We start from the raw sequence: 17,249 nt of genomic DNA, 5'->3' as shown, positions 1-17,249 counted from the left end.
CCGGGCATGCATGCGCATAAATCAATGGCTCGCATGCACACGGCATGCCGCGGCCTACTAATAGTATTAATCGTTATTATTATAATATGGCCCCGGCTGGCGGGTGGCGGTACAGATACTGAGCACCGTGCCCACGGTTGATTGGGTCTTGCTTGGATGTGGCGAGTCCAACACGGGGTAGGATTGTGGCAGCCTTTAAAGAAATTTCACTGCAGCTTGTCTGCAGGATGCACCTTGCCCGGGAGGGCCTCTTGGCAGGAAAAGCGTGTAATGCTAATAATAATAATGATAATGTTATGATGACCTGTAACCCTAAAACCAAAAAAACTGGATTTTCACTCTATTGTATACGTATACATGCGCTTGCCACCAGTTCACTGGATTGGCGCATAGCACATCATGTGCTGTGGCACACATCATGTACATATGCATAATCATGCCATCAGTGAGTGTAGGAAGACTCCTAGGACTCCAGGCCTAGCTATAGATTTGCAATGCAAAGAATACAATTGCAAAGTGAAAGCTACTAGCTCACTGCTGTAACTCTTTGCCTTCATAATGCATTTTATGTAAGATAGCATGGTAACAATGCATAATCGATTATATCATGATGACCAAGAAACTTAAAAACAGACCAGACTTAGTTCCGAAATAGAGTAAGATTTCCGAGACAGTCTGTCTCGGCCGCCTAGCGGCAGCCGAGACAGAAGTGCCTAGCACACATCCAATACACAAAAGCTACTTGATGATGGTACATATAATGTCACCACTAGCTGAATAAAAATAGCGGCTCCCGCGCGGAGAAATCACTGATTCACACATGTGATCAGCTCATATGACCGCAGCCGCTCCGTATCAAAGAGATGAGGCAGCAAGTAGATCTGCCCAGGAACCCTTCAAATGGCACTGAAGGATGCGTACAAAGGGACACAGTGCTGCACGCAAAAATGTATAAAGCAGAAAGCAGGGATGTGTAGGCACAGTAACTGGCCTGACCAATTAGCATCAATGTGAGAGGTTTAATGCAAAGGTCACAAGCCTGTCCAGAGCCTCTGAGAATGCCATCCAATCTAGGTTTGTGACTGACTGTCCGCTGCTGCAGACCTGTACATAGTAATGGCTACTGGGGGCAAGAGGCCATTAACAATACCTGCGCATCCAGCAACATTGTTAATACTGTGTCTCAAGGTATGTGTCCGTGCAGTATCTCAGCAAATTGATCGAAGGTCTGTACTACACGACAAAAGTGCGCACCATTCACAGTGGTAAACAGCGGATACTCTGGTTCCCATCCCCTTATCTGCAGGATGGATTGGACTTCATCTGATGTCAGCACACCCTGGAGCTTCTGGCCTGCCAGAAGCTCTGCCTGCACAACAGCCGCAGCGGTCATCAGGGATAAATTCAGTCAGTCTGATATATTAAACACCAAATAGCAGATCTTGTACCAGCCAGCCTGACATGACATCCATGAGACGCAGCTGTAAAAGGCAGGAACTCACCTCCAGGGTGTCAAAGGACTTGGGAGAGCCGCCCTGGTATGCACGCACATACGCCTCAGCGACCAGCCTGTTCCTGCCCCCTGCAGTTGAGCAATTTCAGTAGTTTATCACCCCACTCCGTGCTTCTGCAGCCTCACCAGAAACAGAGCTATCACTGTAGAGAGTAGCCAACTTGCAGTGCAGAGCCTGAGCCCACCATAGCACGTGGCGATGAGATCGGCAACGCCGCAGCTCTCAAAGAATGTGTCATTGCGCACTGTGGGGTAGATCCTCTCAGCTAGTGACCGCATCTCATTCAGCCCAGCCCGCATGATTGCTGCCTGTGTCGCACAACCCACAGAATCTTTGTGTGGGACATTTCTGTCTGATACAACACATCCTTGGAGGCTGGCGCATGCATTTTGCAACACAGGATAAAAGGCAACACACTTGCAGCATAAGTGAGCACTATAGGTCATACCTTGGTGTTTGGGCCTTTACCGAGGCCGTCCACAAAACCAGCAGCAAGAGCCACAATGTTTTTCAAGGTTCCAGCCATCTCAGCGCCAGCAATGTCCGGCACCAGCTGCACGTAGAAGTAGGGCGCCTCAAACAGGCGCTTGAAGAGCTCGCCGTTGGAGGGCACTGCGCACCCAATCGTGGCCTCTGAAAGCTCCTCATTGCCAATGTCCTGCGCACACACACCTGCCTCATTCGTAGCCCCAAAATGACACCAAGCACATCTTCTGCACATCTTCTAATAATAATAATAATAATGATAATGATAATAATAACGAGAGGTTGCTGCAACGCACCTAGCCCTGAGGGCTGGAACAAGCGTGCAACAATAACAACAACAACAACAACAACAACAACAACAACAAACAACAACAACAATGACAACAATAATGACAATAATAATAATAACAATAATGATAATAATAATAATAACAATAATAATTCCTTTCCAGCCTTCTCTGTCTAGGCACTTTCTCCACCAATGGCCATCCTACTCTGTCGGGCAAAATCCACTACTTTGGTGGACATGCACTCCACTACATTAGTGGATTTGGCTCTCTTTCTGAGCACGCCCCTTCGGGGCGTGCAATAACAAAAGCAATGCTGCACATCCTTCAGATTTACCTACAACAATCTCAGCATTGCATAGTACCTCCGTCAAGCTAATTATTTCGGTCAAGCCTGTATCTATAGGATCGTGCGCTACTCGTTTCTGCGAAGACAGCAATGCCATTTGCCAGGTTACCGTTGCAAAGTAGGATTTGAAAGGGGGGTGGGACGGCCGCAAATGTTTATGGGAGTAATTTAAACGAATTCTTGAAGTCTTCTGTCGCTGGCCATGTGAGGTTCGCACTTTTGCCGGTTTTTTGGCATCCCCATCCTTGACTTGTTTGGACTCAGCTAATCGAATGTCACGACCATCGACGTGCATGTCTACTTCTTTCGTAGTGACTGCATGCCCTGCCAAGCCAATTCCTTGAAATGAAATGCGTGCAGGCAACACAGAGCGTTCACCTGAATTGAGCACTGATGCACCGGACAGACACTGAAGTCGTCTACAATCTAAACCAACATCAAGTTCAATTGTTCTGGTGAGCGTTACGATCCCTCTGCTGCTGTGAGTAGCCGTGGGTGTCTGCCCTGACCTGGCTTTGCTTGGAATGCCAATCTGATGAGGAGCATCTGGAGAGGACTGTGCACCCCAAAGAGTAGCAAGTAGCCCAGGTGCTTGTAAGGATAGTTGTATCACTTGTACTAGAAGGCATGCTGCTGATGTACTTCTCATTCCTTTAATGTCCTGGTGGATCACTTGCAGAAACCGTTGTGTGATGACTTCATGCAGGACGAATGGTCAGGAACAAGAGGTGGAGGGTCAGTGTCAAGGTGATACCATCAGCCGACACTCCTGCTCTGCTGCAGCCAGGCCGCAGATTTGGGAGGAACCTAGGCAGCACTGTGGCAACATCTGCACCGAGGGGACCCCGGAGGCCGGCCAGCGCCCTTCCATCCTGGCGGATCCCTGCAAGAAACACAGCTCAGCAGGAAGAACAGCAGGATGGCTTTGCAGATGGAGATGGAGAAGCCGCTGCTGCCTATTATCAGCCTCCGCCCTCACGCCGGCGTCTGCGGAAACAGGCAGCTCAAGAGGATAATAGACGGCTGCACCAAGCATGGGATGCGTGCTTTGATGACAATGTATTCAGGAACACATGTTTCCAAGCTGGTCAGCCTGCACGCCAAGCAGCACTGAAGCAGCAGCTGCAGGCAGAGTTTTTGACAGCTGCCAGAGCAGCCCTGCCCGCTTGCAGTCCATGCAGTCAGGCTGGGAGGGTGGGATCAGTGTGGGAGCAGGTGGAGACGATCAGCAGGCTTGTGTATGTCTCGATCAGCGGCAGGACAGAGGTCAGCCCCCCAGCATTCAGGTGTGGCGGGTGCAGTGCCGCCTTCACAGTCGATCCTGTGAGCATGGGATGCTTTCCTGCAACGCCACAGAGGCCGCTGGTTTACTACTCTGGAGCGCTCATGTTGCAGACGCATGAGCTCAGCCTCGCCAGCCCAACCTCAATGGTCGCCTGGACTAGCGCCCTGGAGGAGGTGCACGTCAGGAACGGCTGTGTGCCGTACGGGCAACTGAGTGGCCTGCCCAAAAATATCTGGAGGAACCTCCCAGTGGCGGTCAGACAGTGGCGCAGAATGGACATCGCCACACATGACCTCAACAGGCTTGGCGTGCAGCCCATCTGTTCGGAGGCAGGGCTCAGCGGTGACTCAGACTTGCAGCTCGGCCAGCCGCCGCCGCCCCAGGAGAACACTCAGAGGGAAGCAGCAGCGTCGTCATCGCCACCAGAAATGGAAGCAGGCAGCCTCGCGGCTCAAACTGGCAGAGATGCAGCTGAGGTGGGCCCGGCGACCCAGGAATCTCTGGACAGTCGTGCCTCCGGGGGCCCCACTGTGCAGTGTCCTTGCTGCTTTCGCACTTGCGTGGCAGCCATTGCTGACGCCTGCCTGGGACTCACGCAGCTCAGGGCGGCGGGCAAAGCCTCTGATTTCCTGCAGCCGAAGCTGCCCTATAGCCCCTTCATTGCTGATGAAGAGGTGAAGGCCTTGCTCGCTCAACGGAAGGCCTTGGACCCGGCGGCGCTGGAGCGGCCGGTCTGCTCTCAGTTCGTTGCTGCCACGCCAACCGCCTCAGACACGCAGCTGCGCCTATATGTGCAAGTGAGTCTCCTCGCATTTTTCTGGGATCTTGTTGCGCTTACTGATGTTGGCATGCATCTCATATATCCATGATTTTTTTCTCTTTTTTTCCTGGCCCCGGCTGGCAAGGGTAATACTTGGCAGCACCCTAGCGTGCCTTGCTTCAGGTGGTAAAAATACTGAATACCATGCCCACGGTTGATTGGGTCTTGCTTGGATCTGGCGAGTTCAACAAGGGGTAGGGTTATGGCAGCCTTAAATTGCAGCTCTGCAGGATGTACCTTGCTTGGCAGGAAAGCGTGTAACAAGAAGATGTGCTGGTGCTTTGGAGCCGGTCTGACACTCCCGCATGTGCTTGTGCGTAGGGCGTGGCAGCAGCAGTTTGCCGCCACGGGTATGTTCTCGTGGCGGCAAACCTGTTCACACCGGAGTGCTTTGTTTACTACGAGTTGCTCCTGCAGCGTCTGCTGAAGGAGTTCAAGCCTGAGGAGGGCAAGGATCTGAAGTACTTCTTCATTGACATTGCTTGCCAGTTTGACCCATATTGGCGAAGGTATAATCTTTCGTCCATCATGCCTGGCGTTTACGTCAAGATGTGCCCTGTACAATTATTGCATGGAACAATTTCACTCCTAGTGTCTAGTACTAGTCATGCTATGAGTGTGTGGATTCGTCGGAGTGCACAGCAGCGTCCCCTTTGAATGGTGATGTGTTGTGCTGGCAGGATGGTTCAAGGAAACGTGGAGGGTATGCCTGGCCTGGCAGTGGGGCCGTGGCATGTGAAGGCTCACATTCCGGCATGCCAAGAAAAGTATGGCGCCCGCCGCATGCTAGCGGCAGGAAACTCCTTTGGTGACAACATTGAACAGGCTTGGGCACATTACAGGAAATTTGCACACATCTTGAAGCGCATGGCGACTGCCACGCGGGAGGACTACATGACGGACCTGGTGAGTTCTCCTTTCATATGATGCAAGCTCTTGTAGCCTTGCTCGATGTTGCAGTTTGTAACCCTGTAGGTGCGAGAAGTGACAATGTTGGTCCATGTGCAGGCGATGGCTTGGCAGCGAAAAAAGGAGCGCAGGTTGCCCAAGCAGCTGCTTGAGTGGCATAGGAGGGCTGCTCGACTGCTGGCACAACTGCGGCAGTCCACGGGGGCCCTCAAGCAGGAGATTGCCCAAATCAAAGCCCCCGAGTTGCAGGTAAAATGCACCCCTCCTAGTTGCTGCACCTGTCTCTACTGATTCTCTGGGGAGATGCCATCTTGATATATCCTGCAGTCTGCAATGCTTTGCATGCTCGCTTATTGGCTGATGAATCAGGTGCAGGGTGGCGGTGGCTCAGGAGGCGTCCCATCACCGGCAGGCCAGGATCCTCTCCAAGGCGGCGCTGGTGCAGGCGCAAGTGACGAAGCAGAGGTGTGTTGGTCCTTTTTGAAGGCTCTTCTCTAGCATGGAATAAGTATCAATGGGTATGCTAGTGAGAAGGAGGTGCTCAGAGGACTCAGAGTAAAGAGCTGCCTCAGAAGAAAGTATGCAAGCAGATTGTTTGTTTTGCACGCAGGGGTCTGCCCGGGAGCAGCGGCAGACATCGTCTGAGGGGGCATCAACAAGCGCGCCCACCATCCCGGTGCTGCTCCACTCTGCACCTTCAGTTGGCTGTACTGGTGCTTGTTCATATGACATGATAGGACATTTGACATGTGACTTATGACATGACAGGACAAGACATGACAGGATGTGCATACTGGTGGAGTTTTTGTAAAGAGCAAATGGGATGCACACCTTTGGAAGATACATAAAGATGCATGAATCACTGATGTCAGGATTCTTACTCGCAGGCCCGTCTTACATGGGAGCACCACTACCAAGGCTGCTTGGAGGAGTTGTACGCGCTGGGTGGCAGTGTGACTCTCGCAGCTGAGGGGCAGCAATCGCTCTCCGAGCAAATGCGGCATGAGCACCGCCGAGTCCTTGAGGGCAAGCTGGCAGCGTGGGAGCGCAGGCACCGGGTACAGCTGCGGTGGGTGGAGGCAGACCGGTTGTACCAGGAGATAGGGGGTCAGCGGAAGAGGTTCATGATTCAGCAGCTACATGCTTCCATTGCAGCCAGGTTCGTGGATTACTACGCCCTACAGAGACAGCTGGAGACAGCGGCATATCGTGAGCGCACTAGCCTGAAGCGGTTGCGGCGCCAGATGGAAGCCATCGTGTCCAAAGTCAGCGATGACATCCTTCAGCTGCGGCGCTGGCATGCCGCCCCTGGGGACTATCAGGGAGCGCAGTATGACTGCCAGCGCTTGACCGCCCCTGGCTTGCTCGCGGTAGACACATTGCCGTGGCAGCGACAATCTGCTCAGGCAGGGTTGCTGGCTAGGAAACTGGCCGCGCTGGCGGAGCAGCAGGAGCGCTTGAAGCGGTGCTCCGAAGAGATGACCATCGTGCGGCGTGAGGCCAGGGATATGGTAGTGTTTTATGAGCACTACGCCCAGCAAGTGCAGCAAGCCGCTGGGAGGGGAGAGCGCCGCCTGCCCAGCGCCCGACAAGTTCCCCATGCGGCGGAGCTGGGGGAGGCGGGTGTGCATGCAGCCCTTGAAGCTTTCCAGCTCGGGCAGCAGGTGGTGCTCCTCTCCAAGCTTGAACAGTATCAGCACTTGGGCGGCATGGCAGGCAATGCTGTGGAAGCGCTGCACGCCGACCTCACAAACCTGGACAGCGGCACCAGCTCCGACTCGGACTGGCAGGATGCGCGGTCCGATGCCTCCTCAGACAGCAGCGGCGGCGATGATGAGGACACATAAATATTGGCACATTTGAAAATTTGGCAATGAGCATCTCGCCTTGTCTGCCAATTTTGATGTTCTCGATGCTGTTTCAAACTTTGAAAGTCAGTAGCTTCTATATAGAGTACAGTAATCTTCTATAGAGTACAGTAATCTGATTGTTCTACAATTCATCAGATCCTTTTTGGGAAGGGAGTGCGCTGTGGAATCATCTGCCAATTGGCTCAAAAATCTCAAGATCTCTTAGCAGCTTGTTCTCTCCACACACTTAAAGCAAATAATTAACACAGAGTGCCAGCTTCTTATGTTGTTAATGTAAATATGCATTGCTGTTAAAAATTATCAGTTGTTCAAGCGAAAGGCAGCCTATTGAAACTTCCTGCAACTCTTGCAATTCATGTAGCTCTGAGCAGTGCCTCTCTCTATCTCATATAAGTGTCAAAATGTGATCAATGCCTGTCGTGAATGGAGGTGTCCCTGTCATGTTTTTAAAACTTTGATGAAGGTCCACCAAATTAAATTCGTTGAATTTTATTTTTGGCAGCATATCATAATATTATGATAAAATTATACGGCTAATACTACAAATTAATATTAGTATTAATACTTAAAATTTGTATATATGTACAGGTGTCCACGTTGTTAATAGTTAATAGCATGTTGACTGCCAGCAGCCAAAAAATGAACAGTATGAACCTTGACAAGAATTGCTACTTAGAAAGATTGCCTGCCAGGTTGTGAAGCTTCCTTAGTTAGAGGAAGGCCATGACCCACTGCCCACCATTAATGACAATAAAGACCTTCAGTCTTCAAAAGATTTGTATTGGTTCTAAGAAGATATGTCTGTCATAATGTGATTTTTTGATGACTCTTGGAGAGGTCATGTCAACAGTCGGCAACATGCGCCCATATGGCATGCATGTGACTCTGGACCAGATCCTCAAGGTGTAATTATAGTAAATATCTGGTTAGCTACCTATAGGCTGAGCATGTTGCAGTACCGTCATTGGCTTCACTTTCTACCAAAACCTGGGGGGACTTTAGTGTCCATGCAAGCCTGTGAGTGATCATTCTCATGTCGACAGCTTGTTTGGACCATCCAAATAAATGACCATGATATTAAAATATTTATCAGAAGCCAATTAGCCCTTCAGCTTCAATTAATGTTTAACGAGTCACCCATTGCATGGACTTTATCTCCACATTGTGAATTCGAGTTTCAAGCCTTAATATTTGCAGTGGCTTTAATTCTGCTTTGCAAGAATTATCAGATAAAAAAGAATAATGCATATATTTGACCAATTGGAGCAACAAGGCTTGAAGCCTTGCGAGCCGAGCTTGTTCAATATAATTAAATATAAAATAAATGAATGCAACAATAATATCAATCTGATCTATTGACAACAATATTACACTGTAGAGGCGCCTTCTAGTTATAATTGAGTGATTGCTTTTTAAGAGTACACTGAGGGCAATGGTGTGGCAAATAACTAGTGGGTACCCACTATTCACTTGCTACCAACACCGGTGTTGGGTAGCCATTGTGGCAACTTGCAATTGCCTGAAACGTTGATGCACATGTGTACGTGCCCACTGGCCACGGGCATGGCATGGGTTGCACCTGCAGCACAAGACATGCGTTGCTCATGAGCACATCTCGAGATGCTTGATGCTTTAAAGAAATTTCTCTCAGGTTATAATGTTCGACGGTGGTCCCACTGGAATCTCTTAATGGGTAGCCTTACGCCATTTATACTAGTACTGACCCGATGGCATCATTATGATCATCAGCATGATGCTTAAGGCTCCAAGGCTTTGGCCCGCGGCTTCAACCCGATTTCTACAGCACTTCTACACTTGGATCATACTCTTGCTTTCCTGAGATCTCACCTGTACATGACCAGTGCCCAGTGAATGAGGGCGGTGTGTGCATGCATGGCTCCCGCCTTCAAGGAAGTTCAGTGGTTGAAGATTACTAGGTTTCCTGCACACACAGCCGTGGTGCTTGAAGGAATTTCGAAAACCACACTCTTCGAGAAGGCATTTCAGGGTTTCGTTTGAGCAAGATTACAAAGGTGGCAGGTCCTATGTTCAGAGGTGTGCTGCCCCAACCCTGGACTGCAAAAGCCTCTTCATAGCGTGCGATACCTACAGGGCCGGTCAAGAGACTCTTTCACAAGAATACCATCAATAATCAATATTGAAAGAGTCTAAATATTGACGCTGAGTGCGTGCTGCACGGACAGCACGTCCTCAACCCTGGCGATCTCAGATGGCTGCTCGATGTAAAGAGATGTGCCCATCAAGGAGGGGCACCCACGCTGTGCAGCAAATTGACACCCCAATTCTGTCGCTTGTGGCACATTTGATTGATACACATCGCGTGCGTGTACCATAGCGTGGGTGCCGGCAAGATAAGGGCATCACCTTTGCGCCATCTGATGTGACATGCCGTGTGTCTTTATGCAGCGACCAAGAAGTGCGATGATGCTGAGAAGAATCTTGTAGCAATTCTTCCACGTTCAACATTCTATGTGAGTGGATTTCGACACCGACATCGTAGAGAAACAGCAAGAACGAGCCAGGCTGCTCAATGACAGATGGGGTTAATAATATTATAAGATAGGCTCAGGGGATTTATTTTCTTGCCCTCCACCGCCACTACCTTGTGGCGGTCAGCAGCAGTGCTCTGTCTTCAAGCAGAAGTGCTCCATCCCACTGGCCACTTCAGATTCGAAGGTTGAGCATGTGAGGCAACCGGGAGCAGAATTACCTTACAGATTGTTACATGCATGATATCTGGTTACCGTCATGATTGTTGCGCACATGTGCAGAGAGGGACAAGTGAGTGACTAATATTAGTTGCGTAGAGCGCATGGATGTGCAACGCCTTGTAGTGAGGCAGACTTGGTCACAACCTACTACAGTCCTCATTGCAATATCAAATTTAGGACATAAAAAAAATTGATGCTACATTTGCGTCATGCTCACACGCCAATTCTGACTAAGCTTGAAACTGACTTAGCTTGAAAGTGCAAAGATCACATTGCAAGTCACTCTCCAGCCGCCGGTGGGCGCCTCAGAAAGCGAAGGCACCTCTCGGGAACTGCCACCATCTGATTGCCCCCAATTGCTTCCAAGGGTGTTCTGCCTGCTCTGACTTCATCTGTGTCGCTCAACCATGCCTTCTGGTGTCCAGCCCCAGTTGCGTCTGTGATGGTGAGCCCGCAAATAACACCAAACCCCTCAAGCTCAGCACCGTGGAACCGTGTGCCAGGCCCAATATGCACCACCTCTGCCGTCCCCACTATCCTCCTGTCATCTGTTAGGACATAGACTGTGTCATCTGGCAGAATCTGCACGTCACTGTGCGCGCTCGAATGGCCTCTGGCTTGCGGCGAGGGGTTCAGCTGACATGCCAGCCCTGCGATGACACCCATTGCAGCTTCCATGTTGATCCCAGGGGAGGAAACTTCCAGGGACGGTCGACCTGCGCGCACCAACACACAGCTGCTTACAATCCGCGATTATTACCGCATTCAAGCAATATCTTCCCTAGTGTCTTGCTAGGATGTCAAGCTCAAATTTATTCCTGTTGTTAGTATTACCCAGATGACCCTTAGGTGCGGCACTCTACCACATCATATGTAGCAGGGTGCGTGAGTGACAGGCATGACTCAGGCAAAGGGGCAAGCACAGCATGTGGAGCAGGGTGCGTGAAAGACAGGCATGGCTCAGGCAAAGGGGCAAGCAGACACTTCAGCATTGAGAGACAAGACATGAACAAATCAACTACACCAGCGTATGAGAGCAGTCAGTTGACAAGTTCACAGGAATGACAGAGCAGGATTTTGTACATGCCTGCTGGGCCATCTGCAGAGCGGTAGGAGGAAGCTGGCTCCTCATCGGCAGCGAGCTCCAGAGCAGGATCAAAGAAGACCATGGCGCCAGACAGCGGTGACTGCTCCAAGGCTGACTGCGACTGCTCCGCTGCCGTAGCACTCCCACCTAGACAACACATGCCTGTCGTCAGCTTATTGCTGACAATTACCTGTCGATAAACCTTCGGGGTATGATTCGCATGGCATTATAACTTAGAAACTCACTGTGAGTGGAATCATATAAGCCAGGACAAAGAGAGCCATGATGGCTCCTCACCTTCTCCGGCGCGCGCCGCATTCTGCTCCTCAGCCAGCAACATTGCCAGCGCCACACCAGTTGCAGCCTCTTCGACGTTCATGGGCGAGCTCCCGGCAGCGCCTCCGAGAGCCACCTTCAGCCGTTTTGGATGACAGAGGGCCGCTGCAATGTGCCGGTAGTCGATCACCAGCACAGCCATTTTGGCCGGCGATGCGGCATGCCCCTGCATGCTCAGCCGCACGTTGGGGACTGGCACAGGCTGCGGCGACTCATCTGCCAGCAAGCAGCCGTGCAACGGCGACTGGCTCGCACAAGCTGTGGGCTGCGGCGGCACTTCGCTGGCCTCAGGCAGGACACCCTCTGCCTGCCCTTCTGGCTCTGCTGGGTCACTGTGCTGCTGCGCTGGCTGGTCATCCGCATCTGACTCAGAGAAGAGGTTCCCAACCTCGTCTTCGTCGCCCTCAGTGGGGGGACCCCAAAACTCTGCGGCTCTGGCGGTTGGGCGCCTGAGCCTGCCTCGGCTGCCCCTTCTGGGCCGATTGCTGCCACGCGCCCCGCCTGTGCCGCGGCGGCCACGCTTCCTGCCCCGACCCCGCCCATGCCCTTCCTGCACGCCCCCACCGGTGGCTGCCTCTCCTGCACCCCGTCCCTCCACATCTGCGCGTGCCCCACCGCCTTCCCCTGCCACCGCTGCCTCGGGCTCCCCCTGGCTATCTGTCTGCACGCGCGCCTCGAGGAACCATATCTCCATATGCAGCTGGGTGCCATCGCTGCCTGGCTGCACAGCGCGCACCAAACCAACAGGAGCCTTGGCAGCACGACCCAACTGGGACAAGTTGCGTGCTGGGAACTCCCCGTCGCGGTGCAGCGTGCTTGTGACGGCCCAGAGAGCGACACCAATCGAGGGAGTGCTCTCCCCCAACTGCGGCAGGTAGTGGCACTTGTCGAAGGTCCAGAGCAACTCGTCAATCTGCTTGAGTTTGACCACGGGCAGGCCGCTGCTCACTCCTGCAAACATGTGAGCGCCTCAATTGACTGGCTATCATTCCCTTCCATCAAATCTGCAGAAGTTAAAGCCTTCTCGGGTGTGCAACAGTCACCAGGTGATCAGAGCTTCCAGCTGAGAGCGCCCACTCACCCTTGTTAACAATGGACTTGGCCGCTTCCATCTGAAGCTGTGACTTCTTCGGCGCCTGTAACAACAATAACTTACAATCAGTGTGTTCAGCCAAACTCGCTTTCACTGCACCAGCAGCTTGACAGATGAGAGGCGTTCACAAAGCACATGCAAACATAAGGATCCTCAACAAGATGCCCACCTTCTGCCTTGCTGGTCTTTGCCGTGCCGGTTGGGCTGCGGCCTCAACAGCGGCTGTGATCTCTTCAACCGCCGCCGCACTCGGCTCCAGTCCACCTGCATGACAGCATCCATTAGCTGCCAGCGCATAAGATGTCCAGAGGAAATGGTGAGGACATGTTATTAATTTGCCAGGCATAAGATGTGTAGGCGCTGATCGTTACAGCCATCATGGATAGCTACCTTCTGGATGCTCAAATCTAAGCAGCCCTTCCACCCTGGCGAGCAGCGCGCTTCTGGTGAAGATCACTGGCCGCTGGCCTCTGTCAAGCAGGAACCGCTTCAGCTCTGCAACGGTGGATGAGGCCTTGAGGCTGAACGCAAGCCACCGTTGGACGATGTCCTGCTCGGCTCCCTGAGCGCTGAGCTGCCTGCGGCTGATCCCTGGCTGTGGCGCTTGCGAAGGTCCTGCAGCTTCTGCCTCTGGGGCTGCGGGACCCTGCATGCCGCCTGCTGCAGCTGTGGCGCCCCTCTGCGCCTGTCCTTGGGCTGTCTGGCCTGCCTGAAGTCCACTGGCCTGGAGATACGAGGCTGCCATCACTGTCCTGTTCAGGTTGGGCACTGCTGCCAGCAATCTGCTGGCGCTCTTGCTGAAGCTGACTTTCTGATTGAGGTGTCTCGTTGCAAAGATGGCGGTCGAAGTCGTCCCATTGTCTTCGAGGCGAGCCTGCTGACCACCAATGATGCCTCGAATCTTGCTTGATCGCCTATCGGCTCTCTTCCTCTCCAAGTCGCCGGTCTCTGCCTCTGAACGCAACGCAAAAGTCAGAGTTAGTTACTCTGTGTCAAGGTCATGGGGAGATTCAAAACATAGGTGTTCCCAACCTTCAAAGATGGAGTGCTTATTGAGACCTACCAATCACTCCTTGATGCATGATAAAATTCAACTTATCCTCATTGAGATCCTTGCCCCTGGTTTGGGCTGCAATGACGCAGTCCTCACAGCATTTGTGGGTAATATTTCTGAGCTCTGGATACTTTTCGCTCTCAATCTTCCCGCGAATAGAATAGTAGCCATTAGCTCTGGACAATGCTGAAGGTTCATCTCGGCCAAGGCAGCTCTGATGGAAATATCTGACCCCTGAGTCCACGGCATTGCAACGTTGCAATGGCACCCTTGCCTCTTGTTTGAAGACCCAGTCGGCAACAGCGTCGTGGCCGTATTCGTCCTTTGTCAGACCTTCTGAATAGAATCTGATAATATAATCACAACCTACACAGCGAGTCAAGCGTTCTGAACTTGCGCAGTTCGGATGAAGCTTCTCCTTGTCACTGCCACACTTGTAACACGGGATCCTAGCAATAATAAGTGACATGCTCGGTACAGAAACACATCACTGATCATTCTCCATGCTTACTGACGAAAGGCCTAATTTTTATTACCAAAATGGCATGCTATGGAATGTGTTACCAGGTGGCATGGCCCCTGATTGCCAATAATCCACCACATTAGTAGCGTTTACATCCACTAAAGTAGTGGATTTTGATTACTCGGGTGCCCTGCAATGGCATGTGAATCCAATGGAGCCCAGGTCATCCCTAACACAGTCATTCCAGGATTTGACAGGCCTGCCCCTTCTCCCTGACCCTTCTGAAGATAGAGGTCATAAATGCACTGGTGGTCAGCTGGCTCCCACCTTGGCAATGTTGGCGCCCATGAGTACGCTGCAGTCGATGTTCAGGGTCTTACGCACCATCTCGCTGATCAGCTGTGGGCCCTCGGCCCTCACGCGCATGCCCTGCCACACACCTCAGATGAGCAACAGGACACTCCCTCTCTTTGGAAGATTCCCCTTGCACCTACTCTCTCTGCAAACTAAAATGGCATGCAAGTCAGGGCCGTAAGGAAACTGACCGACCTTTGTGAGGGAGATGGCGACGGCTGAAGGGTCGACCTTGCCACGCAGCTGCCTGCAGATGTCCCGCGTGAACTGGTGAGGCGTGCAGAACACCAGCACACCTGCGCCCTCCACTGTGTCCTGCAACATTCCCAGGCAGACAACCCTCAACGCACCACCGGCATAAGGGGCATGCTTGCCGTTGTTGGGATGCAATTTGGTCAGATGTGGTGAGATGTGCAAGGACAGAGCAGCACCAGGAGGTCAGGACAGGCAACAACGTTGTCCCCAATGTTGACGCCCGGCAAATACTTCACATTCTCGTGCGTCTCGTTGATAATGTCTGTGAGCTTCCGGTCCCCGATCTGCTCCTCATGGACCCACATGCGCACGGTCTCTGCAAACTCCCCGGTGCCCTCACTGGACAGCTTGCAGTTCCGCGCAACCAGCTTGGCTGCTGCACAGGCCCAAGCACCTGCATGGAGCAACACAAACAAGCATCGTTGACCGCAGCACGGCGCGACTTGCCTGTAAGTGAGCATTTTTTAGAGGTAAAGCAGAGCATCGCAGGAATAATTCAAGCAGGTGTATCGAATTTGCTTGCCTGAGCCAATGAAGGCCACTTGGTGTCGTTTGAGAGCCTGACTCAGGATATCAAAATGATCCACAAACCAATCAGCACCATCCCTCACTGCATCGCGCACCACCACTCCTCCATACCTGCCATGCAGCAGGACATGAAGACTCAGCAAGCTTGAGAGAGCATTACAAGAAAGCAGTACATCCTTTAAACAACAAAAACTCTCCTGGGCAGTAAGTAGCCTCACCCAATGAACACATCTGCACCGCCTGTGATCTGGACAGCCTCCAGATCAGTGATGCCATCTCCAACCATGGCAATTGTCTCATAAGGGTACATTTCTGCAGTTCAGCACACGATGCATCTTGGAAAGGTGGTGCAGCCTCATAGCCTGGTGAGCACGCTGTTTTTCTGACACATATTATATGGCATGATATAAGGTAGCTGATCCCCGCACCTCGCAAGAGGCCAATAGCGGCTGGCTTGCCTCCCTGCCTAGAAGTGAGCTCACGCTCATCAAAGCCCACCATTCTTGTCACAAAACCTGTATCATCATCAACCTGCATGCATTCATGCGCGCTTGTATCCTGGGGTGTAGCTCTTCCAGCTTTGTAGCATCAGAGGACCAATCAATTGCTTTGACAAGGGAACTCACCTGCCAGTTGATGCGGTTTGCAAAGACATTGGTTGCAGGAATGCCAAGCTCCCGTGCAATTGGTAGTATCAATTCCCTGGTGTATCCATGAGGATACCACTTAGCAGCTGCGATCCAAAGCAGCTGATCGTTGTGCTCATCGCAATGCATGCTGATAATTGCTGCCTACCTGAACCCTCCTGAGATGAGGTAGACAGCCTTTCCGCGGGCTTGCAGGCCACTGATCAGCTCCCGGATTCCCTACAAGCCCATCACCATGATTGACGGTACAGGAGGAATGCCCTTCAACTTTGTAGATGTCTTGAAGGGACATATACCTGGGTCAGGCGACTGATGGGCGGGTGAGCTTGGCTGAACATAGTGAGGTCCTCTGGAGTGCAGTCAATGATGCTCAAGCGATCTCTTAAAGCCTCCTCCAGGGACACCTCGCCATTCATTGCCTGAGGCCCGAAGTCATTATCAGGGTGGACTAGCTTGCAAAGGTGTGTAGTGTAGAATAGGGCAAGGCCCATCATCAGCACGTACCTTGTTGGTGAGACTGGCAACCTGCTCACCACGACCCAAGAATTCGGCCAGGAGGTCTAAAGAGTCTTGCAGAGTGACAGTACAGTCGACATCAAAGCACACAGCTTGTGCTTCGCGCCACTGTGCCAGGACAGTCCGCTCTGGGATGACGTCGCCCATGGGTGGTCTTGGCACTGCAGGGGCCTGAACTTGATCCCTGAGATCTGAGCGTGTTCTTCCAGGTTTGCATGTCGACCTTCTGTTATCACTTGTGCTGATCCTTTTCTGTCTGAAAACCCTGGTTAAGCCATTATGGGCTAAGTGACATGCATACATGCCCGACGGAACTGCTTCCGTCAATATTCTTTTCATCGCACGGGAGCACCAGAAACTTTGGTGGCGCGTATGTCTCTCTAATTCCGTGCAAGCCCGTGATCCGGTCTGATCTGATTTGTTTACTGGGACATCGCCGAGAGCTTTGTGACAAGATGATTTTCATGACTCTCCCATCATTAGTATCTATCACGATCTGCATTCATATTCAATGATTGAAGGATTTTGATGATGGGTCAAACCTTGTTTGACCAAATTCCCGGCCTAGAAGGCGTTCCCTCCGTAGAAATTTTGGCAACCTCCTTGATTCTCTGTCAGGACATGAATTTGAGTTTATCATTCCTTGTTGAGTCTGTGTGATTA

The 17,249-nt window shown here is 51.8% G+C and overlaps 4 protein-coding genes across 4 annotated transcripts; 2 read left to right on the top strand and 2 right to left on the bottom strand.

The window, feature by feature from the left end:
• Positions 1 to 1,070: 1,070 nt before the first annotated feature.
• On the bottom strand, positions 1,071 to 2,235 carry COCSUDRAFT_42677 (hypothetical protein; the record flags this gene model as incomplete). The annotated part of the gene is made up of 6 exons (XM_005646832.1): positions 1,071 to 1,150; positions 1,255 to 1,369; positions 1,503 to 1,582; positions 1,699 to 1,822; positions 1,963 to 2,126; positions 2,187 to 2,235. The coding sequence occupies 6 exons, from the start codon at positions 2,233 to 2,235 to the stop codon at positions 1,071 to 1,073; spliced, it is 612 nt and encodes a 203-aa protein (XP_005646889.1).
• Positions 2,236 to 2,627: 392 nt separating this feature from the next.
• On the top strand, positions 2,628 to 4,248 carry COCSUDRAFT_29619 (hypothetical protein; the record flags this gene model as incomplete). The annotated part of the gene is made up of 3 exons (XM_005646831.1): positions 2,628 to 2,845; positions 2,997 to 3,091; positions 3,343 to 4,248. A coding segment is annotated over exon 3 (900 nt), but the record flags the coding sequence as incomplete, so codon positions are not given.
• Positions 4,249 to 5,748: 1,500 nt separating this feature from the next.
• On the top strand, positions 5,749 to 7,829 carry COCSUDRAFT_53771 (hypothetical protein). Its single transcript, XM_005646830.1, has 4 exons — positions 5,749 to 5,899; positions 6,026 to 6,115; positions 6,261 to 6,326; positions 6,538 to 7,829. Exons 1-4 carry the CDS (start codon positions 5,753 to 5,755, stop codon positions 7,495 to 7,497), a joined length of 1,263 nt encoding a protein of 420 aa, XP_005646887.1. The 5' UTR covers positions 5,749 to 5,752; the 3' UTR covers positions 7,498 to 7,829.
• A 755-nt stretch (positions 7,830 to 8,584) lies between these two features.
• Positions 8,585 to 16,486, bottom strand: COCSUDRAFT_47839 (hypothetical protein; the record flags this gene model as incomplete). The annotated part of the gene is made up of 17 exons (XM_005646829.1): positions 8,585 to 9,100; positions 9,370 to 9,463; positions 9,907 to 10,969; positions 11,341 to 11,487; positions 11,638 to 12,627; positions 12,758 to 12,812; positions 12,939 to 13,033; positions 13,160 to 13,415; positions 14,614 to 14,715; positions 14,836 to 14,955; positions 15,072 to 15,289; positions 15,497 to 15,534; positions 15,642 to 15,735; positions 15,852 to 15,954; positions 16,050 to 16,125; positions 16,219 to 16,289; positions 16,367 to 16,486. 15 exons carry the CDS (start codon positions 16,484 to 16,486, stop codon positions 10,533 to 10,535), a joined length of 2,922 nt encoding a protein of 973 aa, XP_005646886.1. The 3' UTR covers positions 8,585 to 9,100; positions 9,370 to 9,463; positions 9,907 to 10,532.
• Positions 16,487 to 17,249: the final 763 nt, after the last annotated feature.

Source organism: Coccomyxa subellipsoidea, assembly GCF_000258705.1.
Source record: "Coccomyxa subellipsoidea C-169, whole genome shotgun sequence".
NCBI lineage: Eukaryota > Viridiplantae > Chlorophyta > Trebouxiophyceae > Coccomyxaceae > Coccomyxa > Coccomyxa subellipsoidea.
This window is presented reverse-complemented; position numbering and strand designations above follow the sequence as displayed.

What these genes read in the sequence shown, in the direction of transcription:
- COCSUDRAFT_53771 (XM_005646830.1), top strand. Translation starts at nt 5,753, where the DNA reads ATGGCTTGGCAGCGAAAAAAGGAGCGCAGGTTGCCCAAGCAGCTGCTT. An exon ending in GCGCAAGTGACGAAGCAGAG is followed by an intron (nt 6,116 to 6,260) that starts GTGTGTTGGTCC and finishes TTTTGCACGCAG; the next exon opens with GGGTCTGCCCGGGAGCAGCG. An exon ending in CAAGCGCGCCCACCATCCCG is followed by an intron (nt 6,327 to 6,537) that starts GTGCTGCTCCAC and finishes TCTTACTCGCAG; the next exon opens with GCCCGTCTTACATGGGAGCA.